The sequence below is a fragment of the Durio zibethinus genome, chromosome 1, assembly GCF_047325235.1.
Source record: "Durio zibethinus cultivar Kanyao isolate XHJ-2024 chromosome 1, ASM4732523v1, whole genome shotgun sequence".
Taxonomy (NCBI): Eukaryota; Viridiplantae; Streptophyta; class Magnoliopsida; order Malvales; family Malvaceae; genus Durio; species Durio zibethinus.
Window position 1 is genome coordinate 3473035 of NC_143162.1, and position 24188 is coordinate 3497222.

A 24188-nucleotide genomic window follows, 5' to 3' on the forward strand; every position below is an offset into this window, starting at 1 on the left:
GACCTAATAGCATGTTGCGGCCATCGTCTAATCAGCAATAATCCATTCCCAAGTTCAGTTTTCCAAATTTTCTATGTTTCTGTCCATATCAATAACATAGAAACACCTTAAAAATTTCAGAATCAAAAAACCAAATTTGTTTTGCACCACACAATTATTAACAATTAACCATTAAATATTAGATGGAGGCTTTGAGTTTCAGTTTCATGTTTCCACCACACAAGTAACCTTCAATGGTATATGTAAATAATAATATATAATTTTAAATATAGTTCTTTAGCAAAATTCAAAAACCCATAAATTAAAAATGAAAAAAAATATACTAAAATTTAATCAAGAAACCCAGTTTTTCGCCAAATTGCATTTCTGACCTGCCTAAGATCTCTTCCTTTCAAAGTCCTCCCTACGCCTTCAAGCACTGAGAAAGTTGTCTTCGGTGACACTCCCGAACCCCTGGCCACGATTTCATGCGGTGGCAGCATCTCCTGCTCTCCATCCTCATCGTAATAATCAACTTCCAGAAACTTCTTATTCCTTTCCCTCGCCACCGCAACCGACAGTAGCGGCACGTTCACCGGTGCCGACTGTTGCTGCTGGAATTTTCTAGAATATTCCCTTTCCTGCGACGTTGCCCGAGGGATCGTTGGTCCCACCTTGACGGTTGATGACGAAGAAGGAATTATCGGTTTTCTATAGAGGATTTGGTAGTGATTTGGCTCTAGCAATGCAGTGAGGATTCCGGAACTCTGCGAAAAAGACGGGCGGCGATTGTGGGAATTGGTTGTGGCGGTGGAAGGCGATTGGGTGTGGTTTCGTTCGGTGAAGTCGGTGGTGGTCCAGAAAATATCGTCCTCGGTGAGTTCGTCGCCGTCGTTGGAGGACGCGGAGGTGCCACCGATGAAGCGATCCATTATAGGATGATCAGCGAACCATTTCAGAAAATATGGCGGAGTGGAGGAATAAGGAGGACTAATAAAAAAAAAAAAAAAGAAAGAGAGGTGTTTTGAGCTTAGGCTTGGGTTTGGATTTAAGTGGGAGTGGGGCCCATTGGGTCGTTTTCAAGTGGTGACGAGGCCGCTGGTATTTTTTTGGGAACCACGTGGCTAAACAAGCCAATTATCAAGGCCTTATCTGGAAAAATGGGTGAAAACGTGGTGACTATCGCCTACAGTTGGGTCCATTATGGTCCAATGCTTCTTGCCAATCACTAATTTTTATTCTTAGTTTGACATTAATTCCTCTTCATTATTATTGTAGTAGTAAATAAATGAAGGATATTAGATATGCATGTTAATCTCAATAATTAGATAAGAAATTAAGATGCTCTCCCATTTAAGATTTGTTTGATGTTGGTATACTTTGATGGTCAAAGTTCTCTAAACAAATTACTAGTTTTTTTTTCATTTTCTTTCTAAATATTTGTTCGTTGCTTCAAATAAAGAAACTATAAGTTGGTCCAAATTCAAATGATTCACCCACGAGGTTGATTCTAGAAAGATTAAAATTTGATTTTTAATAATTTTAAAAATTAATCTATCAAAATTAATTATTTTAATTGGATTAATATTTTTTATTATTCATATTATAAAAAATATTAAAATAAATTATATTTTAAAATTTTATATTTAAAATAAATTAAATAAAATTAACAGATAAAAATATTTAAATATTAAAGTATTAAGTTAAAAAATTTAAAAACATAAAATGAAATGAGCAATTTAATATATATATAATTATATATATAATTTATTGTATTTTGATTAAAATTTTGATTAATTTAAAATTTAAATTAAATTAATTAAAAATTAAAAATTTTTAAAATTATTTTTAATAATTAACTAAAATTAACTGAATAATAAATTAATTAACTAAATTAAATCATTTAATTGATTAATTCATTTAAAATCGAATTTTGACACTCCCACTTATTAACATTCTCTAGTAAAAATTATCTCCTACTATTTTTTTTTATAAGAATTACCTCCTACGACTATATATTTAAACTCATCTATATAAAATCAATTTTAGGCGAAAATTAAACTCCATTTTATTAATATTTTTAATTTATTTGTTTATAAAAATAAAATAATAGCAGTAACGAAAATATCTTTAACCCCCACGGAGAAAAACAGAGATTGATCTAAAGTTCGAACCTCTGGTCTCGAGCCAGGCTCTGAGATAGCTTGCCGAGTGTTGACGGGGGACCTCAGTACTCTCTTTCTCTTCAAGCATCTCAATTCTTGGCCCATAAACCACCGCGGAACCAAAAAAAACGAAGACGCCTCTGCATTCACCGGACTCCAGGATTCTGAATAAACCATGATTATTGCGGTAATTACAGCTCTGCCATTACTTACCCTTCGTCTTTTTTGTTTGATTTTCGGCTTTTGGATTGTTATTATTATTATTATGATTATTATTTTTTGTGGTCGTGTGAAAAATGGAGCAGCAAAGAAGCTTATCGGGATCGTCGCAAAGCCCTAGATCTCCATCGTCGCAGCCGTTTCTATCAGTTTCCGTTACGGATCCCGTTAAATTAGGCAATGGCGTCCAAGCTTACATATCCTATCGTGTCATCACCAAGGTAATCGTTGCTAATAACCAAAATGATTTCCTCTTTCTTTCTTTTTATTTTTTTGTTGCTAATAAAAATTTTGGATTTTTTTGGGGGTAATTCCAATGTTTGGACAGACCAATTTCCCAGAATACCAAGGGCCGGAAAAGATTGTTATTAGGCGTTACAGTGACTTTGTTTGGTTACGTGATCGCCTTTTCGAGAAGTACAAAGGCATTTTCATTCCTCCTCTTCCCGAGAAGAGCGCTGTAGGTAAACAAATTCAACATTTTTTAATTATTTTTCCTTAATTTTGATTGTTTTATAGCAATGATTTTATGATCAATGCGTTTTCGATTGTAATATTGCTTGTTTTTGAGTAATTTTGAATGCATCTGTGGTTAAATGTGTAGGCTTGTGTATGAACTATGAAGTAATAATATAAGTTTTTGTTATGGCTGTTGCAGAGAAGTTTCGATTTAGTGCTGAATTTATTGAGATGAGACGTCAAGCATTGGATGTGTTTGTTAATCGGATTGCTTCTCATAATGAGCTTCAACAGAGTGATGATCTTAGAACTTTTCTGCAGGCAGATGAGGAGGTGATGCATTTAGGGTTTGTTGCATCGAGTGGTGTTTCTTTTTTTTTTTTTTTTGTTCATGTTCAATTTATAATAATCAGATCGTCCCTTTAGGATTTTTCTTATGTTGAGTGTTATAGCTAATTGTGAATTTGCATTTAAGGTTCATAAGCTTATTATTAAATATAAATATGGAGCCTACTGTTCTAAAAAATTGCCCAGTGAAAGGAACATTGTACCGTTATAATACAAAATTGTCTTGATAAATTATACATTTAAAAAATTTCTTTGAAGGGGGGGATAAGAAAATTGTTCATTTTTTTCTTCAATACAATGTTCAGCTCTTTGATTCCCTTGGACACATTTGATTTGCATTTCTACAAGAACTGTTATCCAAGAGACCAGCACTCTTACTCCATCCAGGACTGTGCTGCATTAAGGATTCTTTTCGGTAATATATGTTGATAAGGAAGCATTATGATTTTAGTTGCTTGAGCAAGCACCTGTCTACTTGTTCATGCTGGAACTAGTCATGCTTACAAATGTAAATTATCTTGTACTCTGGACAATTGGTGACAAATTTCACAAATTTCTGACCACTTTTATGTTCCAATTTTGTGTATTTGATATTTTTTTTGAGGATAAAAATTTGATGTTAACTTTGGTTACTTTTCAGACAATGGAGAGACTGAGATCTCAAGAGACTGGTATTTTTAAGAAGCCAGCTGATTTGATGCAAATGTTCAAGGTAAATAAGTTCTTCAGGACTTTGATAATTTGTTAGGATGTCACTGGAATTACAATATGGTGGACTGATGCAAATAAAATGTCTACTGATTAATGAGATGTCCAAAAACTTTTACTTGAATATTTCTTCTCTGGTAGATAATTTGATTGGTGAATAAGTAAAAACAATAGTTCTTTCCATAACATGTTAATAAATTCCTCCTACAAATTTAACATGGTTATTTGACCCACGATTTTAGGTAAGAAGACCTCTAACAGAACTTTTAAATCTGTCATAGGTAACTTGTTGCTTCTTATCTGAATCTCATAGGGAAATTAGTACCTGCTTTTATAAGTACTTGATATCCCTCTTTTACCGCTTTATTGTGTAATATTTGGCTGATTTTATGTTTCATTCTATTGAAGCTGGTTTCTCAGGCTTGAATATGCAATGTTTATTGTATTGAAATTATTATGTTATTTAACCTTGCATTAACTTGTCTATAAATTTAACAGGATGTACAGACTAAGGTGAGCGATGTTGTTCTTGGAAAGGAAAAACCTGTTGAAGAATCAAATCCTGAATATGAGAAGCTTAAACACTACATTTTTGAGCTTGAAAATCATTTGGCTGAAGCTCAGAAGCATGCATATCGTCTTGTAAAGAGACACAGAGGTAATGAGGATTTTGAGGCTCTGAACACTTTATGCTTCTTGTTTATATCTTTCTCAGTGGTTATCTCCTTTTGGTTTGAATACGATTGAACAAATATTTCTGTCTTTTCTCAGAGTTGGGGCAATCACTATCGGATTTTGGTAAGGCAGCCAAGCTTCTTGGTGCTTGTGAAGAACAAGCTCTTGGAAAGGCATTTTCCGAACTCGGGGCTAAATCTGAGACGTTATCAGTTAAGCTGCAGAGGGAGGTAGGTTCTCTTTTAAGGCTGAGCCTTTTCCTTTGGTAGTTTGTTTTGTAGCCTTGAAGGCATGCATGATTGTGGCCTAGTATGTGATGCCCAAACTTTTCTATGGTAAGTGGTTCATATGGGTGACATTTCATTTTCACAATATTTGAATTAACTGCAGGCCCATCAACTCTTGATGAATTTTGAAGAACCCTTGAAGGATTATGTTCGTGCTGTTCAGTCAATAAAGGTGAGTTGGGCTGCTGTCTTTTGTAATGTTTGATGACTGATAGGTATTAATAGCAAGAATAGTTTTCCTTGAAGAAAATAATGAATTATTTGTTTTACCTATAATACTGAAAATAATTAACTGGGTAAGTAATGATATTGTGGAATTATTGATGGAAATACTTCTTCCAACCCGAGCTCCCTTTTCATCTTATGTGCTGATAACATTGAAGTGGAAGGTTTATGACAATTTCATAAATGATCCTCTTGCATTTGTGTTTCATAACAGGCCACAATAGGAGAGAGAGCTAATGCATTCAGGCAACAGTGTGAACTAGCTGAAACAATAAAATTGAAGGAGATAAATCTGTATGCTTCTGGTCATCCATATTTTATGCCTTTTTTCCCCCTTTTTTTTGCTATCTAATGTTGCTATTAGCTGTTGCCGCTTTGCATGATGCTTTGGTATTGCAAACAATCAGCTTATTTTGACCTTTACAAGTTTTATTTCCTAATTGGGTTTATAATTTGAGATTGTGTATTGTTTGCAGTGACAAGCTCATGCTAACACGCTCTGATAGGGTGGGAGAAGCTGAGCATGAGTACAAGGAGGCATGTCATTTATCCAAGCTTTCACTGTATTCTTATTGAGCTCTTATTGCTTTTGTCTCTGCTAACATAAGTTGATTGCAGTTGAAGGCAGAGAGTGAGGAGGCGACAAGAAGATTTGAGACAATTGTGCGACTGATGAATGAAGAGATAGTACGTTTTCAGGAACAGAAAACACAAGACATGGGGATTGCTTTTCATGAATTTGCAAAGGGGCAGGCTCGATTGGCAAATAGCACTGCAGATGCCTGGCGAAGTCTCCTTCCTAAGCTTGAAGCTTGCTCCTCTGCGTAATGAATGAAGGAATAGTAATCATTCATCATCAAACATATTGCTTACCTGGGTGGTTATGAGATTTAAGGAATGGCAGGGTAGCGCTTGCTATGTGCCATTCCATGTTGTACGAGTTATGGTTGTTTTCGATGCATTGACTAGGTTTTACTCGTACAAATTCTAAACTGAGTGAATGTGAGTCAATGATCAAATCTTTCATAGAACAAACTGAGAAAAAAGAAAAAAAACGTTTCACGTGTAATTCATCCTTCTTTTCATAGTTACAGTTAGATTTACAGTGCGAATTACTGAATCGGTTCATGTTTTTTTAACCTTTTTCTGATATGGAACTGGATTTCTCTTCCTTGTGAATGGGATTGATCTTGCAAAGTAGAGTGGAGGTAGAGAAATTGTTTTTTAACCGCGAGTGAAATTGGAAAAAGAGAAAACCGGACAATTGCAATGTTATTATGCTGACATATCATGTCATGCAGGAATATGATGATGACTTGATGAGCCACTCTCCACCTCTTAAATGCTTTACCCAAAAGAGAAGAAAAAAAAAAAAAACCACTACATGTATCTTTATTCTTATCCGAATTTCTCTTGGGCACTTCTCTTTTCAAACTTCTCTAATGGCCAGCGCTTTGAGGCAGCCCCTCCACGCTTCTGGCGCCATTCCGCCTGTGCAACTCTCTTACCCAATGGCGAGGGGTATTTCCTCATTGCCTGTAGTATTCGTCAAGGACAAAAAGCAACGGTCGTCGAAGCTGAGTGGATATTACGGCCACCGTCACCGAAACCTGATTGTAAAGTTAGTGGGCAAGGCCTCCCCAGGAAAAGATGACATTATGCCTGCTGCCGATGACCCAGAAGATGGAGTATCGCTTGGTACCATGAGATTGCCTTCCAATACTGATCTTCAGAGATTTGAAACCTTGCTGTTTCAGGTAGTTCGCATTTTCTACGAGCATTTGTTGATTTAATTTTATTTTATAAAACTTTATACGCTTCTTATGTCAACAAAACTGGAATAGCTCGGTTGGCTTTGGCGTCTGGCTGTTAACGACAAGCCTTCCTTCTAGAAGGGTATATTTTCTTTTTCCATAATTTGATTGCAAAAATAATAATAAAAAGATCAAAATTAGTTTTTTTTTAAAGAGTGCCGTTAAATATATCCCATTTTTTTCTTCACATTTCATTTTTTTTAAAAAATTTTGTAATTAAAATTATTTAATTATATTGCTCATAACTTTACAAAGATTTATGATTTTTTGAAAATAAATTTTTGAAAAAGTCATAATTTTTTCTAAAAGTCAAATCGTTTCGAAAATTGAACTTTTCAAAAATTTATTTTTGAAAAAATTTATAATTTTCAAAAAATAAATTTTTGAAAAATTATATGATTTTTTATAAATTCATTTTCAAAAAGATTTATAATTTTTCGAAAATTTATTTTTAAAATTTATATGCAAGAGAAAGGATAATTAAATAATTTTATTTATAAATAAAAAAAAAAACTGAAATGTGAAGAGAAAAGGCTGGAATTTAGTAGTACTATTTTTAAAATTTTATGATGATAAAATTATGAAAGAGTTGAGTTTTTTTTTTTTGGCTGAATTATTGACCTTTTTCCGGTTCTTCCTAACAATGATGTTTCTGTCCACTTTCTTTCAATGTTTTCAAAGTGATGCAACAAAAGGAACTCATTAAATCACGTTGCAAATTTTTATCAGTTACCCGTGTTCTTCGATAAATAAAGATTACCTTCCGGAACCATGGACGGATCTACGTAAGGGGTTTTGGGGGCAGTTGCCCCACTAATTGAGGTTCATAATAAGAAAATTTTTTATTATTTATCTAGTAATTGCACAATTTATTTTTAAAAAATTAAATATTTATACTTTGGGTGGTAAGCAATTTCATTACAATATATATTAATTTTGTAAGAAAATAAATAAAGAACTTTTAGAATACATATAATAACATATAAAGTGTGAATTAATAAAAATAAAAAATAAAAAAAAATCTTTTAGTATCACGTCTTCCTTGTTTTCATTGCATGTAAGAAAATGTTGTTTTCATTATATATAAGGAAATAGGTATTTGTTATTTTTAATGTTATAATGAATAAGAAATATGTAGATGATAAAATTGAACATTTTTAATTTTTATTTTTTCACATGTTATATCTGTCTTTAAGAATTCTATAAGTCTATAAAATTTTATTAAATTAATATATATACATATTTATATGTATGTGTATGTGATGCTTAAGTTGTATTAGCCAATAATTATATAATTAATTTTAGCGATGTAAATATTGTATTTATGATATAAAAAATTATTATACGCATTAATTTTATTTGGAAGTTTTTATATTAATTTGTATTTCAATAAAAAATTTAATAAATTAAGTTAAAATATTTGTCCTTGATAAGTAATCCTAGAGAATCTTATCCAGCCGGAATAAGTTAAAATATTTGTCCCTGATAAGGAATCCTAGAGAATCTTGATCCAGCCGGCAAGAGCAGCTGCAATTTCTGCTACATACTATACAAGCTGCCAAATTATACAAGCTGACCGCAGACAGAAAGCAAAAGCTGAAAAACATATTAAAACTAACAAGAAACAGATTGGAAAGTAACGCTATAAAAAAAGTTAAACAGAAACCTCCAACTTCATGCTTTAAGATGTGTCTTTAAATCTCAATTCCCGCTAAGTTGCCTGTTCTATCAGAGTGTTTGATTTTTGCCTATTTTTTTTCTTTGTTTCTGTACAGTGGGCGAATAGCCTGTGCCAAGGAGCTAACCTGCCACTTCCTGTACCTTTGAAGGTTTGTCATTAGAATTCATGTTACCTTAAAGTTTTAGACAATTGGCCATATACATATGTTCATGGGATTTTGTCTATTCACCAGTAGCCATCGGCTCATATCCATCAAAACCATGTATAAATAAGATCATCCTAGGTGACACAGACTACTGACCTTAGTTAAAAGTTCATCTGCATGTATTTGTATATTTGCGCAAGACCTGGAAGATTTTAGGTGGAACATTATATTTGTTGACCTAACTATATCATATTGGTGCATAAGCCTTGCATTTGCCTTGAGTCTTATCCATTTTAGTGGATCATTATATTTATGGATTACTTTAACTAGTACATATTAATTTATGACATTATTCTGAACTTGGGGATTCTTATTGGATATTGTTTGCTTATTGCTCTGTTTGAGAAAAAAATACAACGCATGAGAGGGACAATGAAGTAATAACTCTTAATGGCCTTAAATGTTCCTTCACTTTTGTTCATACAGATAGATAAAATACCAGGCGGAGCTAGACTTGGTTTTATTACAATTGGAGATGGAAAGACTGAAGTTCTGGTGTATATAGATTGCTTAGTCTTCCCAGCAACAGATGGTTCAGGTCCAATTTTTCGAGCAATAAGAAATGGACCCTTAAAAGATCAGTCTCCCCCTGGTGAGCCAAGGATCATGAGAAGTCTTCTTCAAGCCCTGCAGAAGTCAGTTGAAATCGCTAGGGTTTGAGCAAGATTTTTGTTTGATATGTAGCACTATTTCCCCATACCCTCCCCCCTCCACGTGCCACCTTTTTCTCTCTTTCCTAGATAGATTAAACACTCTATTTCTAGTATAAAGAAATATTATAAACTTAATAGTTCTTCATTATCAATAGATCTTAGTCCAGTCTCATGTTTATTTTATGTTCATACTTTCGAAGATACACATAAAAATTTTATGCTTTCTTTTTTTTTTTTTTGTGGAAATGCCGCGCAATAGATTAATTCAACAATGGTATCTGCTGTTCTATATGCTGTTAACAACTAGTGGAAAATGCTTGTCTGTTACAATGATTTACATACTTCCAAATTGGTTGACAAGAAAGAAACATGTTCTATCATTTGCTTGTTCTTTGAATCTGTAAAGAAATTTAATTAATTGCCAATGAGCATAGGTCTAGGTGATATTCCTAACTCCAATGTCTCATTGTGAATGCATTTGGATTCTTCACGCAGAAACGATGATGTTATAGCTCTCCTTGAACAAAATATACGGTAAAGAACAAAATTCTACAGCTAGTTACTTCCTCAGGTTCAGTTTTTATTCTTTAAATTAATTGAATATGAAATTGAAGTACTCCTTGTGTTCTTTTCATTGTTCATGAGATAAGCCAATAGATATCATTCGAAGGTCCTGAAACTTTCAGTTCTGGGTTTCAAAGAAAATGGAGAAACCAGCAGATTCAAAACAAATGATTTTTTATGAAGAAGATGGATATGATGCTGTTGTTGTGGGGTCTGGATATGGTGGTTCTGTTGCTGCTTGTCGGTTGTCATTGGCAGGAGTCAAGGTATGCCTGGTTGAGAAGGGACGAAAGTGGGAAGCTAAGGATTTTCCAACAGACAGTTTCAAGATCATGTCAGCTGTGAGGATGGAGAGTCAGAACTTGGGTGTCAGCTTTGGCCCAAAGGATGCTTTATTTCAGGTCTATCTCCCATTTCACGCAACATAAATTATTTGAGGATATTTTAAAGAAAGATTATGTACCTGTACATCGGGCAGACAGTCATTTTCATTGTTATTTCGTGGCTTTGAAACCTGATTTTAAAGTCATATTTTGCTTTAACTATAATATGAATAAAATTGTGATCATTTATGAATGAAATTATAGGTTTATGAACAAAATGATTCACTGGCAGCAGTGGCTTGTGGACTTGGTGGGGGGTCACTAGTGAATGCAGGAGTAATGTTGCCAACCCCAGTTCAAACTCGAAGAAATTCAAAATGGCCAAAGGAATGGGAATGGGACTGGGGTAGTTGTGAAGCTTCTGCCGCTACTATGATGAGAATACAGAGTGTTCCCATTCAGTTCCCCATTGCCAAAATTATGAAAGAAATAGATGTGGGAGAGGTAGAAGAAATGGTTCAGGACTCAATAAAGTTAAGCATGAATTTTGATCTTGAAGACTCCCCATCCAGATTACCGAAGCATCAGAATCTGGATACCTGCAAAGCCTGTGGAAACTGTCTTGCTGGGTGTCCTTACAATGCCAAGAATTCTACTGACAAAAATTATCTTGCATCAGCAATTCAGGCATATTCTCTTTAACTTGATACATTGTTTTCGTTTAACAGGTTTATTTCTTTTTTTTACTCTGGTTGCATTATTATTCTTGACTGTGATGCATTCAGCTGCTTTTATGTTTTCAAGCTGAACAATTCAAATACATGCCAAAAGACAATAAGTGTAGGTCAGCTGGCCTATTTAGAAGGTTTTTACTTTGTTGAATCTGAAGCTTGATTCTTGATAATTGTTTATGATGATGATAGTCTGAATTCTTGTAATGGGTTCATTATAGATAATACTTTGTTTTTTCATATCTTATAAAAGCCTGGAACAGTCAACATCATGTCCAAATGTACCCATATTCTCATTCATTTCAGATAAAATTAGAACTTTTTGTGATGCAGGCAGGATGTATTGTTAAAACAGAGTGTCAAGTTCAGTATGTGGTTAAAAATCCATATGAAACAGCCCAAAAAGGTGAAATTGGTGGAAAAAGAAGGTGGCTTGTTTACTTAAATGAGATCGATAATATAAAAGCTGATTTTGTGATCCTGTCAGGTATAAAGCAATGGTGAAATTATTAGATATACCTTCAAATTTTGTTTTCAAAACCGTCTGGAAGCTTAAATTTCATTTTCCACAGCGGGAGTTTTCGGCACAACTGCAATACTTCTCAAATCACAAATGAGAGGATTAAAACTCTCGGAGGCACTTGGGTCTGGATTCAGCTGTAATGGAAATACTGTTGCTTATCTTGCTGGAAGCACTGGACCTTTGAATGCTTATGGACTAGACAGAAAGCAACTGTCAAAGACACCTATTCAAGCACGGCCTGGGCCATCCATCTCTTCATCTTACTCTTCTTCATTGGGTTTCACAATCCAGGTTCAAGGTTTTGCTTTGCAGAGAAACTTGACTTGTGTTTATTCCGCATTAGAATTTAACTCCTGTCATGGCACTGGCACTTGACTGTCTTATTGGCTTTGTAGAGAAAGCAAAAGGTTTTCCTAATAAAAAAATGCCGCAGGAGTGTAGGATCATGTGGTCTAGATGGGCATTATTGGTTTCAATACAACCATCTAGAAATGGTTTCCCTCTATGGTGTAAACGAACAAAGCCTTTTGACTTGTCCGTGAACATGTTCGTTTACACCCTATTCACTCATTTGCAGTAATAATAAATTATGCACTGGCTGCATCATTATTCATACCCTTTTGACTTGTCATTTCACTGGTAGTTTCAAGTTAGGCATTTTTATTGGTTTGTACTGGCACCTCATTTATTTCATCAGGAAAAGAGCTGTTTGTGAATATTTGTAATCTAGACTCTTCTGAAACAAGATTTTCTTTCTTCTTTATCTCCTCCTTTCATTCATTCATTGACCTTTTTTTGGTGCAGAGTGCTGTATTTCCTACAGCTTATCCTTGCATGTTGTTTAAAGGGATTGCTACATTTGGATGGCCGTCTGGTTACTGGTTCTTTCATGGTATTATAGATAAACTGAAGCATCTCCTAGGTTCTAAGTCAAGCCAAGCAATGGTGCTCCTCGCAATGGGACATGACAAGAGTGATGGGAAAATTATATTAGAAAAGGAAACAAATAAAATTTGCTTCAGTCCACCCCATGACCCTTTACTTCCACGAAAATTTGAGGTCTTTCAAAAGATTACCAAGAAATTAGGTGGAATTCTCTTCATGTCGACGTACCGAAGCACGTCAGTACATCTGCTTGGTGGGTGCAATGCATCACCAGATTCTTCAGATGGTGTTTGTAATCCAAATGGTCAGGTTTTTGATCCAGAGGCTCCTGGTCTTGTGCATCAGGGCCTCTATGTTTGTGATGCTTCTCTAATTCCATGTTCTGTCAGTGTAAACCCCTGCCTTACTATTGCAGCAGCTGCTGAGCATGTAAGTAAGCACCTTGTGAAGGATATTCTCAAGCATAAAAATCAAAGTTGTACAGATTGCATTTCTAAAGTGGTTGACCAAAATCCATATACAGAAAGATATGATAATTTAAAGAGCAGTGAGACATCATATGTGTCTGTCAAAGAAACAATGAGAGGCTATATAGGGGGTATGCCATGCACAGCTTCTCTCAAAATGAAGATATACTTGCAGAATCATAACAACCGTGATGATTGGAATTGGATTATGAGAAAACTTCATCCAACTTTAAAAGGGAAAGTTGGTGGTTATGTTGTCTTCAGTGCCATTGAGAAGGATAAGTTGTACGTTATAGATGGGAAAGTACACATGTTTGAGGTAGATTACAGAACCCCTTACACACGATATATGCATTACCGCCTTCTCCTTGCTGCTGCCTCTGGTTCAAGGTACAATAGGGCATCCATTTGCATTCCTCTTAACTCTTTCTTTTTTTTTTTTTCCTAGAAAATTTATAAGGTTAATCAAATGCAGATATATTCTTGAGGGAAAGAAGATAATGAATCCTTATCTTTTTGCACTATATTCTTGGAGGGAGACAACAACATTGTACGTGACCTTCAAAAGGCTTGCTGGCTACTTTGCTGGTGATGTAGGATTGAACTTGAAAGGAGAGCTTAAAATTTCCATGATTGAACTACTGAAAAGCCTATTGAAACTTGAAGGAAATGGAAAAGGAAGATTTATTCAGCTTTTCTCATTGAATCTCCTTAGAACCTATATTTTACAAATGCCACAAGAAAGTCAAAATGAGCTGACAGATTCTTACAACAATTCTTATCCAGCGAGCACTTGCCATGAAATAAAAACAGGTAGGCAGGAATCTGAACTTGTTGTCAAAGATCCTTAGAAGTTACAACTGGATCTTACTTGCAAGTGATACGAGTGAGGAAAATGATCCTTAAACAGTGTCAGTTTGATTAAAAAATAATAATAATACACTGAAGATTATGATTTTTTGGTTTTTTGTTTTATTTTATTTTTCTGTGAACAGGTTATAAATTTAATTTTCATTACTTACTATATATGATGCAGAAGATGGATGTATCATCAGCTGTAGGCAGTGGAACTGCGGTCAAGGTAGATGGAATTTCAAGGAACAAAAGCACCCAGTTCTTCTACTTAATGGGTATTCCACTGAGAGTTTCTGTCTGCCAACAGAACCAAATGATTTAATCAGGACTTTACTGGCAGAAGGGCATGAAATATGGTTACTCCAACCAAGATTGCATGCATTAAATCCCTCAAACAACTTCACTATTGAAGATATTGGAAGATATGACATACCTGCTGGTAACAAAAATTACAAAAAGCTCTAGATGAGATCAGATACTCACAGATGTAATTGACTTCTGAGTGGCAACCTTCTTTTCTTCTTTTCGTTGCAGTAATTGACAAGATCTGCGAATTCCATGGTCCAAGCATGAAGATACATGTAGTTGCACACTGTGTTGGAGGCTTGTCCATTCACATAGCTCTCATGGGAGGACATATCTCTACAACTCAAATTGCTTCTTTGTGCTGCATTAACTCTTCAATGTTCTTCAAGCTTACTACTCTAGCCACAGTCAAAATGTGGCTTCCCTTGGTCCCTGTGAGTTTTCATTTTTATGAATAAATTATATGGTTTTGCGCAAATTAATGTCAACTTGATATTGCTTGAGCCTTATACTTCCCTCTAACTCAAGCCAACCTGCAGATGTCAATGGCTTTGCTGGGCAAGAACAAAATCCTGACTCTGTTAGAGACATCAAAGGCCAGTTTGGGACATCTGCTTCTAATGTCTATAGCCCGTTGGATACCTCGCTATGAGAGATGCACTTGCAATGAATGTGAGGTCTTTTCTGGCATATTTGGCAACACATTCTGGCATCAAAATGTTACCCCTACAATACACCGTTGGTTAAACAAGCAAAGCACAACAAAGCTTCCCATGGCCGCCTTTTCTCACCTTAGGAAAATCTGCAAGTCTGGATTCATTGTGGATAGCAAGGGAAATAACTCATATTTGATTCATCCAGAGAGAATGGCCCTCTCAACGCTATACGTCTCTGGCGGACGAAGTCTTCTTGTGACTCCAGAGACCTCTTTTCTAGCTAACAAGTATGTGAAGTTGCATCAACCTAATTTTAGACATGAAAGGGTTGTTGTGGATGGTTTTGGGCATTCAGATTTGCTGATTGGTGAAGAGTCTTCTAAAGAAGTTTTCCCTCACATTTTATCTCACATAAGGTTATCTGAACAAGGGAAAAACGTTGTGACGATTTCCCAGGAAAAGAAATACAGCAAAGAAGCCTTGGTATGGGCTGCTGATCTTTACCAAGGATCTGAAAGCTGTTGGTTTTCACCGCCGGTGGTTGTTTTCTTGGTTTTATTTTTTGTCTCCTTCTTGTTATCATCATTCATATGATATTTCCACTACCATAAAATGGAATGTTGATGTTTTCAAGTTCTGTACATCTTCATTGTAATCCTTCATGATGCCATTTTATAAATTTTCATGTTGAATTTATATATAAACAATTATCAAAATTTTATATATGGACTTCAACTCATAGTCATCATTTTATCAAAAGAATGACTTTAATTATAAAATGATTAAGCAGATGAAACAATTTTCCTACCATAAATTATTTTAATTTTTTTGGGAAAAATACATCTAAATTGAATACAAAAGGTTTTTTAAATTAATATTTAATTATTATTATCAGCTAATATAATATAATAAAATTTTTTATATTTATATATCAATTTAAGAGCCAAACTGATGTTAACGGATAACCGCCTCACGACAACTACACGAAGCAAGAATAACACGTGGAGTCGTGGTCGTGGCATTACAATCGTCGTCCATTTTTATGTTCCATTAAACCCTCGAAGAAAACAATCCCTTCAAAAACTTTGTCAAATTGAAAAAAAACAAAAAACAAAAAAGAAATGGGCACTTTCCATCTCTACTCTCATCATCATCATCATCTTCTTCTTCCCACGACTTCTCCTCCAAATTTTAAAACCCGAATTTTATTTAATGGAAATCGTAAATTCCTCTCTTCACCTAAACACTCTTCTCCTTCTCCACTCCTCTGTTTTTCATCCAAAAGCAACCCTCCCCCTTCTGGTGATAACCTTCCCAGGTTCGTTCCTTAACTCCCCTGACATTCCTTAAGTTTCTGGGAATAAAACCCAGAAATCCTAATTACTTATCTATTGCATAGCAGTGGAAAACTTGAAGATTTATGTGCTAAATGTTTTAGATATATTGATTTTCTTAAGTTTCTACTGTGTTCATTACTTGATTTTGTAAATAGGTTTCTGATTTTATCATCAGCTTTATCTTTTGGTTTTTGCTATTGGTTGCTTTCATTGTAAAATTTTGAAATTTTGTATGCTTTTTTTTTTATTGCTTTATCAGTAACTTTTGCATCATTGAGGGACCGGAGACTGTTCAGGATTTTGTGAAGATGCAGCTGCAGGAAATCGAAGATAATATAAGGAGTAGGCGCAGTAAGATCTTTCTCCTCATGGAAGAGGTAATGAGATAGTTTCATAAATATACAGATTTGTCCTAGGAATCTGAAGCACTAAATCCCCATATGATATGCAAAACCCATTCGGTGTTCTTGTTTCCCCATCTACAGCAATTTACTAAAGATGCATGATATTATTGCAAGTTTTGTCAAGGAATTTTATCATCAGTCCATGAAATACAGGTCGAAAATGGAAATAACAGAAGATTATACTTGGCGGATTGGATTGATGTATTTAGATGTTGTTCTCATTCGTTTTATCCTTATGAAATCATTTGTATATAGGTAAGGAGATTACGGATACAACAACGCATAAAGAAAGTGAAAGTTGTCAATGAGAACGGTGATGAAGATATAGATGAGATGCCTGACATTCCATCTTCAATTCCTTTTTTCTCATATGTGGTGAGTTTTAAGGTCCTGATGTATTGTCTATTTTGCATTTTACGCTTAATTAGTAGAAGCACACACAGGGAAGACATTTATGACAAAGCTATGCTATATATGTAGGAAATAGCATGCATAATTTCTTGCGTTAAAAGAAGAAAAAAACCCTCTTTTGAGATCTGTGGTTAGTGATGCATTTTGACTTTAGTCACCTTGTTAACCTTTTCGTATGAAGCTGACACCAAAGACGATGAAGCAGCTCTACTTCACAAGCCTGGCATTTATATCTGGAATAATTGTATTTGGAGGTCTTATTGCACCAACGGTAAGTACTAAATACTTTTAATTTTATTATTAGTTTGCCATAACTCCAAATTGTAGTATTCATGCTTAGATATACTTTTAAGTTGTCATTTCCTTCCTTTAACTAACATGTAATAGCATTTGTAGACTCATTGCTGTCCTTTGTGGTTAAGTTACGATAGTTTAGTTGCTTACTTATGAGAAACAGAAAAGGGGTTATAGACCAAAATAAAGGTTACCAAGGCTGGGCTGAAATTATGTGTATTTGTGTTTTTATTTGAAACAGGTCCTTGATTCTGTGTTTATTAATCAGTTAGATTTAACACCTAGGCTAACTTCAACTAACCAATGTCTCAGTTGAGCCAAATGCCAACTGAGACTATTTTTGTATCATGGTTGTTCTAACTAGATTTATCTCTAAATACTGGTTGTTTTGTTATCATAATTAACTTTTCATGGCAGCTGGAGCTAAAATTAGGTTTAGGAGGCACCTCATACGAAGATTTCATACGCAACATGCATCTGCCATTGCAGTTGAGGTATTCATTGAGCTTATCTTCATTTGCAAATTTGAAACCTGGAGTAACTAGTGCTTTGGTGAAAATGACTATAGAATTGTATAATTAAAGTTACACTGACAACTTATTGGTTTCTTGATTCAGTCAGGTTGATCCCATCGTCGCATCCTTTTCAGGGGGGGCAGTAGGTGTCATTTCAGCCTTGATGCTAATTGAAGCCAACAATGTTGAACAACAAGAGAAGAAGAGGTGCAAATATTGCCATGGAAATGGTATGTATTAGTTTGTTCTGAGGACATGCACTTTTCTTTGATTTACTTGTGATGTTTTAACTCTATTTTATTCCTTCAGACTATTTGAAGTGGTACTTTTTTTGCCTAACGCCCCAGTGCACTCTTCCCCTCTCCTCTTTCCCTGAAAATAACTAAAGGTACAATCATATGAGTTTCTATTAATTTTCATTTTCTTTTTCTGCGGCTATCCTAAGAGCAGGATATTTGCCCTGTGCAAGATGTTCTGCTAGCGGTGTATGCTTGAGCATTGATCCCATCTCGCTATCTAGTACATCTGGTCGGACTTTGAAAGTGCCTACTACTGAAAGGTGTCCAAACTGCTCTGGTTCAGGAAAGGTAAACTGGATATGCACAAAACTAAGATTGCCAATATGTTTTATTGAGTTTTCAGAATGCAGAGGCTAATTGTCAGCTCTTATTTAGGTGATGTGCCCAACTTGTCTGTGCACTGGGATGTTGATGGCCAGCGAACATGACCCGCGAATTGATCCATTTGACTAAAGAAGATTGATGATTCTCTCAAACCCCCCCCCCCCCCCCCCCAAAAAAAAAAAAAACCCATTATAAGGGAACAAAAGACTAAAAGATTAGGGAAATGTGAAGAGGAATGTTTCGTAGGATTTGTTTCTGAGTGGAAATTTCATAAAGGAGTTCTTGCTTTTTCCTACTACTCCAGATCAAGTAATATGTTCCCTTATTATTCTAAGTTTTAATAAGCAATAAGGTAATCAACTCAGAATGAAGTAAAAAAGTACAGTTATTTGAACCTCATCATCAAGATTTAAAGTACAACTTGGTAAAAATAACCAACTTAATCGAACTTGTTAACTCCATTACTCTTGATCGTCATCAAGCTTAAAGTTAAAGTTCGAAGGTGATGTTGAATTCAAGTACTTGCATGCATGCACCTATATATGTACATAAATATATAGAGGAAATCTACAAAATGTGGAGTAAAGTTCACCAAAAGTAAGGAATATCCTATTTATCTGTTTATAAATATATTATGAATTAATTCACAACAAGAAGACAGTTTGGCCGAGTGGTCTAAGGCGCCAGATTTAGGCTCTGGTCCGAAAGGGCGTGGGTTCAAATCCCACAGCTGTCATTGTTTTAACCTTTTTTTTTGGTGTTCCCTTATAATTTATCTGGCGTTTTTGTTTTGTCTTCCCTTATATTTATCAGGCAGCCATTACAGAGCTCGGAAGAATCCGAAATGGCTCGACTCATTAGAAACAAACAAGTAATTCCCACCAATCTCCTGACTCGCTTCCTTAACTTACCGAGTTCCCTCCTGACTCATCACCACACCACCTCAAAAAGATCACTTCAAACCCTAGCTTACGAAGAAATCCAAGCCAATCCAAACAAACCCTACACTCACACAGCTTTGATCCTCCATGGCCTCCTCGGTTCAGCCCGCAACTGGCGTTCTTTTTCCCGCAACCTCGCCTCCTCTCTCTCCACCTCCTCTTGTTTAGGTAATTGATCCTCACCCTGTTTGTTTCCCGAGAATATTCGAAAGAAAGGAAAAGCCTCTGATTTATTTATTTGTTTATTTTGTAGTGTGGAGGATGGTGCTGGTGGATTTGAGGAATCATGGGAAGTCAACGGAGACAGAAGGGCTGGATCCGCCGCATGATATGGTAAATGCAGCTAAAGATTTGGGTAATTTGGTTAATTCCAAAGGCTGGGATTGGCCGGATGTTGTCATTGGCCACTCCATGGGTGGCAAAGTTGCATTGCAATATGCCCGGAGTTGTGCCAACAGAGATTATGGTGAAAATATCAAACTTCCCAAACAGGTATCTTTCATTGCCACAATTCCTATACACTCTTTTTCATTGTTCTTTTTGCTGATTGTATGTATTTGAGGATTAATATTTGCGATTTTTTTTTGTTATTTTATTTCATTTACTGGTGCAGAACAGATTTGGGTACTCGATTCTGTCCCTGGAGAAGTAACTTCTGAAAACAGTGATGGTGAAGTGGAAAAAGTTTTGCAGACCTTGCAAAGTTTACCTTCAATGGTGCCATCTCGGAAGTAAAACCTCTGTTCCTCTTCTAACTTGTTTCTATTTCTTGGCATTGTTGTTCTGTTTTCTAGTTTCAATTGGATAATTTCACCAATTAATTTGTCTCGTACTTGTATTTATACATGTCATTGAGCTTTGAATTAAAATCACAAGAATCCTTTTCTAGAGATGGTTTGGGGTTCAAAAGGAAGATACTTGTTCCGCATTATTGGCCATTTGTTGTAATCTACCATTTGCACGTTGAAATTGTTATTTAGAGTCACCTAGTTTGTGTCTCTGCAGTTGTAATTGATAGGCAGCTAATGCTTCAATGGTGTTTTAGACATTCAGCATGAGTTGCAATGGTAGAGCATTTATCACTTGTATGCTGAGAATTCCTTATTCTGTTGGATATGAGAGTGTGGTTAATGATGCACAATTTGATTCATGGTTTTGTCCTTTTTTTGGAGGGATGTGTGGATCAAACGTTTTTGCCTCTTGTATACTTATGATATCTGCTCTCAGGTGGCTTGTTAACCATATGCTTGAACTTGGGTTCTCTAAGTCATTGTCGGAGTGGATAGGCACCAACCTCAAGAAATCTGGAGAAGGAGAAACATGGGCTTTTGATCTTGAAGGTGCTGTCCAGATGTTTCAGTCCTACAGGTAGTAATATTCAATGATTCCACATTGATATCACTTGTTCTGCTTTTACTTGGCCTACATCTTTTCTTTGTTACTTATTACTGAATTATCAAATGTAAAATTTTCTAGGGAGATGTCGTATTGGTCTTTGTTGGAGCACCCTCCAAAAGGACTCGAGATAGCAATTGTTCGTGCAGAGAAAAGTGACCGATGGGATGCAGATGTGATTAATCGGCTTGAAAAGCTTGCTAGTCAGGAAGGAAATGGATATGCAGGCAAGATTTCAGTTCATGTTCTTCCGAATTCAGGCCATTGGGTTCATGTGGACAATCCCAAGGGCCTTCTTGAGATTGTGGCACCCAGGCTGAAGTCTCTAATGTCTTAATGTAATTTCAAGAGGCTTTTATGGCTTACTCAAATACAGGTTTGAACCTATAGTGCTTTAGGATTCATAAATTACTCTTAAATTTAGTCATTAGGTGCTGGGCTGACTTTATTTGGGGGGGAAATATTTGAAACTATGAATTTTCCTACAATTGCAATAAGCTTGGTGGCAAAACCAGATCTATTATTGTTGTTTCATTTGGCATTCTTGAAAGCAACTGCTATATCTGCTTAATATCATCAGATTGTATAGTTGTGGATTGTTTAGTCATTCATTTTGAAATCCTGGATTGACTTTGCTGCTTTGAAGTGGTTTTATCAAGAAACATATCGTCTATTTACAATTTTCTACCCTTTTTTCTTTCAGAGGTTCATTTTGCTCATGTTCCCCTTCTTCCCTGCTTAGAAGCTTTTGACTATTGTAGGTCTGGGAGATTTGAAGATAGTATTTATCCACCAAATTAACCAGCCTAGGAACCAGAACAGAAGAATCAACTCTCTGTTGTAGATCATGTTTCTGTTCAAATTCTTAAAATAAGAATAAATGAAGTGTATCTGATGTTGAGATAGTTGTTGATCCTGTTAAATATCTGTTTCAAATCAATTTTTATCCCCATCTAGATATTCTATGAGCAATTCTAGTGTAGTGTTAGTCAAAAGGATAATATCAAAAAGAGAGGAAATAAATCAAACATTTTTTTGACATTAGATAAAGACAAAACAAGCTAATGGAGCAAAAGCATTAGGTTTTCTGTAGTGAACTTCTCCCACGACTGGGTCTGGCGCAGACTCCAGCAAGTTCCAAGGAGCCTCAAGTTGTGCCTCTACTAACTCTATTTAAATAATAAAAAGGGTCCAATAACAGTTAATCATTCTGTTGGAATACCATAATCTAGGATCTAATGTCTGGGAAAGAGTTTCTGATTCGGATTCTACATAAATTTAGAGCAAAATAAGCCTAGAGCAAATACAACTGGCCAGAAAGAGATCTTGAGGGGATAATCAGCTTGTTGAAGGTAGAAAGAGTAAGTAACTGCTGATAAAATAGTCTGCAACATGGCACAAACTAATCCGATCATTTCGGGGAATGTACCAAAACGCCTGTGACCTGGAGATGAATAATAAAACCAGGGTAAATTGCTTTCCCACCTCCAGGCGACTCTTTCCTTTCCAGCCTTATAAGCAAGCTCGATGATGCATGTCATGGCAGCCACAAAAGACATTAACATGGCAATTAAAGCATATTGAGGCTTATTCACAGATGAAAGCTGGTCGAATGCTGCTGATAGAAACTCAATAAGAACATTGATTATGAGAAAGATCCATTCAGGGATGCTAACCTATCAAATAACCCCAAAAAGGAGTATCATATTTAGTAAACAATAAAAACACGTTTCAAGAAATTGAATAGTTTTAGCTTCGTAATTAAACGGAATGATTGAAATGGATTTGTCTTATATCTTGACTCAAGTATTACTCTGTTTACCTTTCGAGTTGAACAATCTTTGAAAGGCTGTTGAGTCGGCACGAACCCAACTTGACTAAGAAATGAAGCATCTAATAATGGCACAAAATCTCTGTTGTCGCCATAGATGAAATATTCCGGTTGCCAGGCTTCAGGAATATCTCCATCATCCATGGAAGCCGCAATATTTTCTTCTAGCGAAGCTTCAGGAATATCTACATCATCTGTGATGTCCGGAAAATTTTCTTTTAGCCAAGCTTCAACCATATCTCGTTTATTATCGGTCATGTTCATAAAACGTTCTTCCAGCGAAGCTCCAGGAGTATCTCCTTCAACATGACTGGTCTCCAAAAATTCAGCTGAAGAGAAACTGGAGGGTTCAGTAAGAGCCGAAGCATCTTCTGCAACATCTATGGTGTATGAGCGTTGCATCAGCAGCGATTGATGGCTTAACCTGCTTAGCAATTAGGTGGCTGAACTTCAATGTAGGAAATGCTTCTTATTCTTGAAGAGGAGAGTGTTCAAATAGATAGATATATATATATATATAAACAATTTAAAAAAAAAAATTAGTAGAGAAGAATGGGGTTGGAAGATTACTCTGCAAGTTGACAGCCGCAAAAGAAGCCATTGTAAAAGATTGCAAAAGAAGAACCTTTTGACTAAAGCTGCAGTTAGTCATTGCCTTTGCTGTGAAGTTGCTGGATGTAATGTAGTATCTGTAGTTTTCCCCGTTAGATGAACTCAACAGAAGTGTGTCAATTTTTTAGGAAGATTCATGCGCAAATCACAATTCTACATTGGGTAAGACCTCGTTTGGATATTACTGCACCTTCAATGCGGTGACATTCCATTATCCTCTTAAAAAGTTATCCGTACAGATAAAAATAGGTCCGAAACAACGTTCTATTGCTTTTCACTAGACATTCATCAGCCATTATATTGTTTTTTCATTTGATAATTTATGTATTTATATTATGTAAAATAAAAAAAATTAACATTTGATATTATGTTTTATATGAAAATTATGTTTCACGATTTATGTCGATACAAAAATTTAAATTACACTTTTTGTTAATCATATTTATAATTATTATTATTATAATTTTAAACTGTATTATTTTCATATTTTATTTTTATATCATATTCGTATCATATTATTGTATTACATTTCACTTTATAATTAGAATTCAGATAATAACACATTTATTATTTCTTTTTTAACTTATTTTTTTAAAATATATAAGAGATATGTATTACTATTTTAATTACGCTTGTAAAATTAAAAATTTTTACTATCAGTACTATATAAATTAACTATATTATATGCATTAAAAAAACTTAAAATACACTTAATTAATATTATTAACTATATGATTTTTAGATTATTCCTCCGACAGAGGTTTACTACCTTTTCAATTCTACATCAATTTTATTGCAAAAATCCATCAATATATTTATTATGCATAAAGATAATTAATGTTAGCTTAATAATTAAGATTTAGATAATTTAAGAAAATATACATATAAATATTTTTTAATATTTATTTATAAGATATTATTATTTGATGTCTATAATTTCGAAAGGTTAATAATTAAGGTTTATAATATTTATTTATAAAATATCAAATAATAACTTGAAGCAAAAACATTTTGTTTAGATAAAAGGACACATTTACCCCTGTTTCACTATTAAACTACCGAAGGGCCTTTTCGTCATTTAAATGTCTGGGCTGTCA

The 24188-nt window shown here is 34.9% G+C and overlaps 7 protein-coding genes and 1 non-coding gene across 11 annotated transcripts; 6 read left to right on the forward strand and 2 right to left on the reverse strand.

The window, feature by feature from the left end:
* Positions 1-239: 239 nt before the first annotated feature.
* Positions 240-985, reverse strand: LOC111311692 (protein S40-7-like). Its single transcript, XM_089758980.1, has one exon. The coding sequence runs from the start codon at positions 909-911 to the stop codon at positions 330-332; it is 582 nt and encodes a 193-aa protein (XP_089615106.1). The 5' UTR covers positions 912-985; the 3' UTR covers positions 240-329.
* A 1102-nt stretch (positions 986-2087) lies between these two features.
* LOC111311694 (sorting nexin 1-like) lies at positions 2088-6185 on the forward strand. Its single transcript, XM_022911307.2, has 11 exons — positions 2088-2331; positions 2450-2584; positions 2692-2827; positions 3022-3155; positions 3811-3882; positions 4377-4536; positions 4650-4783; positions 4944-5012; positions 5280-5359; positions 5542-5602; positions 5684-6185. Exons 1-11 carry the CDS (start codon positions 2320-2322, stop codon positions 5891-5893), a joined length of 1203 nt encoding a protein of 400 aa, XP_022767042.1. The 5' UTR covers positions 2088-2319; the 3' UTR covers positions 5894-6185.
* A 135-nt stretch (positions 6186-6320) lies between these two features.
* LOC111311695 (uncharacterized) lies at positions 6321-9601 on the forward strand. Its single transcript, XM_022911308.2, has 3 exons — positions 6321-6822; positions 8655-8708; positions 9192-9601. The coding sequence occupies exons 1-3, from the start codon at positions 6343-6345 to the stop codon at positions 9423-9425; spliced, it is 768 nt and encodes a 255-aa protein (XP_022767043.2). The 5' UTR covers positions 6321-6342; the 3' UTR covers positions 9426-9601.
* Positions 9602-9740: 139 nt separating this feature from the next.
* LOC111311693 (uncharacterized) lies at positions 9741-15457 on the forward strand. Of its 2 annotated transcripts, none has more exons than XM_089758989.1 (10): positions 9741-9989; positions 10105-10383; positions 10570-10992; positions 11370-11523; positions 11609-11850; positions 12364-13301; positions 13387-13724; positions 13948-14205; positions 14301-14506; positions 14612-15457. In XM_089758989.1, exons 2-10 carry the CDS (start codon positions 10123-10125, stop codon positions 15320-15322), a joined length of 3531 nt encoding a protein of 1176 aa, XP_089615115.1. In that variant the 5' UTR covers positions 9741-9989; positions 10105-10122; the 3' UTR covers positions 15323-15457. The 2 variants fall into 2 exon arrangements, with proteins under 2 accessions (XP_089615115.1, XP_022767041.2); XM_022911306.2 differs by having other exon boundaries at positions 9741-9952; positions 10069-10383.
* A 342-nt stretch (positions 15458-15799) lies between these two features.
* On the forward strand, positions 15800-18610 carry LOC111310970 (chaperone protein dnaJ-like protein). Of its 3 annotated transcripts, XR_016341349.1 has the most exons (9): positions 15800-16046; positions 16325-16442; positions 16725-16844; positions 17062-17151; positions 17592-17668; positions 17792-17919; positions 17999-18077; positions 18159-18276; positions 18364-18382. XR_016341349.1 is itself a non-coding variant. In XM_022910351.2 (8 exons), exons 1-8 carry the CDS (start codon positions 15850-15852, stop codon positions 18439-18441), a joined length of 945 nt encoding a protein of 314 aa, XP_022766086.1. In that variant the 5' UTR covers positions 15804-15849; the 3' UTR covers positions 18442-18610. The 3 variants fall into 3 exon arrangements, 1 of the variants encoding a protein (XP_022766086.1); XR_002692603.2 differs by lacking the exon at positions 17999-18077 and having other exon boundaries at positions 15801-16046; positions 18135-18276; positions 18364-18610; XM_022910351.2 differs by lacking the exon at positions 17999-18077 and having other exon boundaries at positions 15804-16046; positions 18140-18276; positions 18364-18610.
* Positions 18611-18968: 358 nt separating this feature from the next.
* Positions 18969-19048, forward strand: TRNAL-UAG (transfer RNA leucine (anticodon UAG)). The gene has a single exon. It is a non-coding gene; the product is annotated as a tRNA-Leu (tRNA).
* A 53-nt stretch (positions 19049-19101) lies between these two features.
* LOC111311696 (alpha/beta-Hydrolases superfamily protein) lies at positions 19102-21224 on the forward strand. The gene is made up of 5 exons (XM_022911309.2): positions 19102-19421; positions 19507-19745; positions 19872-19984; positions 20481-20621; positions 20730-21224. Exons 1-5 carry the CDS (start codon positions 19157-19159, stop codon positions 20983-20985), a joined length of 1014 nt encoding a protein of 337 aa, XP_022767044.1. The 5' UTR covers positions 19102-19156; the 3' UTR covers positions 20986-21224.
* A 434-nt stretch (positions 21225-21658) lies between these two features.
* LOC111311697 (uncharacterized) lies at positions 21659-23379 on the reverse strand. Its single transcript, XM_022911310.2, has 3 exons — positions 23050-23379; positions 22471-22903; positions 21659-22324 (listed from the first exon to the last, which is right to left on the reverse strand). Exons 2-3 carry the CDS (start codon positions 22879-22881, stop codon positions 21917-21919), a joined length of 819 nt encoding a protein of 272 aa, XP_022767045.1. The 5' UTR covers positions 22882-22903; positions 23050-23379; the 3' UTR covers positions 21659-21916.
* Between the last annotated feature and the right edge of the window lie 809 nt (positions 23380-24188).

Bases quoted from the DNA above. Each gene is read 5' to 3' on its own strand.
- LOC111311692 (XM_089758980.1), bottom strand. From the start codon at position 911: ATGGATCGCTTCATCGGTGGCACCTCCGCGTCCTCCAACGACGGCGAC.
- LOC111311694 (XM_022911307.2), top strand. The intron at 2,585-2,691 runs GTAATCGTTGCT...ATGTTTGGACAG, and splicing joins CCTATCGTGTCATCACCAAG to ACCAATTTCCCAGAATACCA. The intron at 2,828-3,021 runs GTAAACAAATTC...TGGCTGTTGCAG, and splicing joins TCCCGAGAAGAGCGCTGTAG to AGAAGTTTCGATTTAGTGCT.
- LOC111311695 (XM_022911308.2), top strand. From the start codon at position 6,343: ATGCTGACATATCATGTCATGCAGGAATATGATGATGACTTGATGAGC. The intron at 6,823-8,654 runs GTAGTTCGCATT...GTTTCTGTACAG, and splicing joins TTGAAACCTTGCTGTTTCAG to TGGGCGAATAGCCTGTGCCA. The intron at 8,709-9,191 runs GTTTGTCATTAG...TTGTTCATACAG, and splicing joins CACTTCCTGTACCTTTGAAG to ATAGATAAAATACCAGGCGG.
- LOC111311693 (XM_089758989.1), top strand. From the start codon at position 10,123: ATGGAGAAACCAGCAGATTCAAAACAAATGATTTTTTATGAAGAAGAT. The intron at 10,993-11,369 runs GCATATTCTCTT...TTTGTGATGCAG, and splicing joins ATCTTGCATCAGCAATTCAG to GCAGGATGTATTGTTAAAAC. The intron at 14,507-14,611 runs GTGAGTTTTCAT...GCCAACCTGCAG, and splicing joins TGTGGCTTCCCTTGGTCCCT to ATGTCAATGGCTTTGCTGGG.
- LOC111310970 (XM_022910351.2), top strand. From the start codon at position 15,850: ATGGGCACTTTCCATCTCTACTCTCATCATCATCATCATCTTCTTCTT. The intron at 16,047-16,324 runs GTTCGTTCCTTA...TTGCTTTATCAG, and splicing joins TCTGGTGATAACCTTCCCAG to TAACTTTTGCATCATTGAGG. The intron at 17,920-18,139 runs GTATGTATTAGT...TCCTAAGAGCAG, and splicing joins CAAATATTGCCATGGAAATG to GATATTTGCCCTGTGCAAGA.
- LOC111311696 (XM_022911309.2), top strand. From the start codon at position 19,157: ATGGCTCGACTCATTAGAAACAAACAAGTAATTCCCACCAATCTCCTG. The intron at 19,746-19,871 runs GTATCTTTCATT...GGTGCAGAACAG, and splicing joins ATATCAAACTTCCCAAACAG to ATTTGGGTACTCGATTCTGT. The intron at 20,622-20,729 runs GTAGTAATATTC...AAAATTTTCTAG, and splicing joins CAGATGTTTCAGTCCTACAG to GGAGATGTCGTATTGGTCTT.
- LOC111311697 (XM_022911310.2), bottom strand. From the start codon at position 22,881: ATGCAACGCTCATACACCATAGATGTTGCAGAAGATGCTTCGGCTCTT. The intron at 22,325-22,470 runs GTAAACAGAGTA...GTTATTTGATAG, and splicing joins AAGATTGTTCAACTCGAAAG to GTTAGCATCCCTGAATGGAT.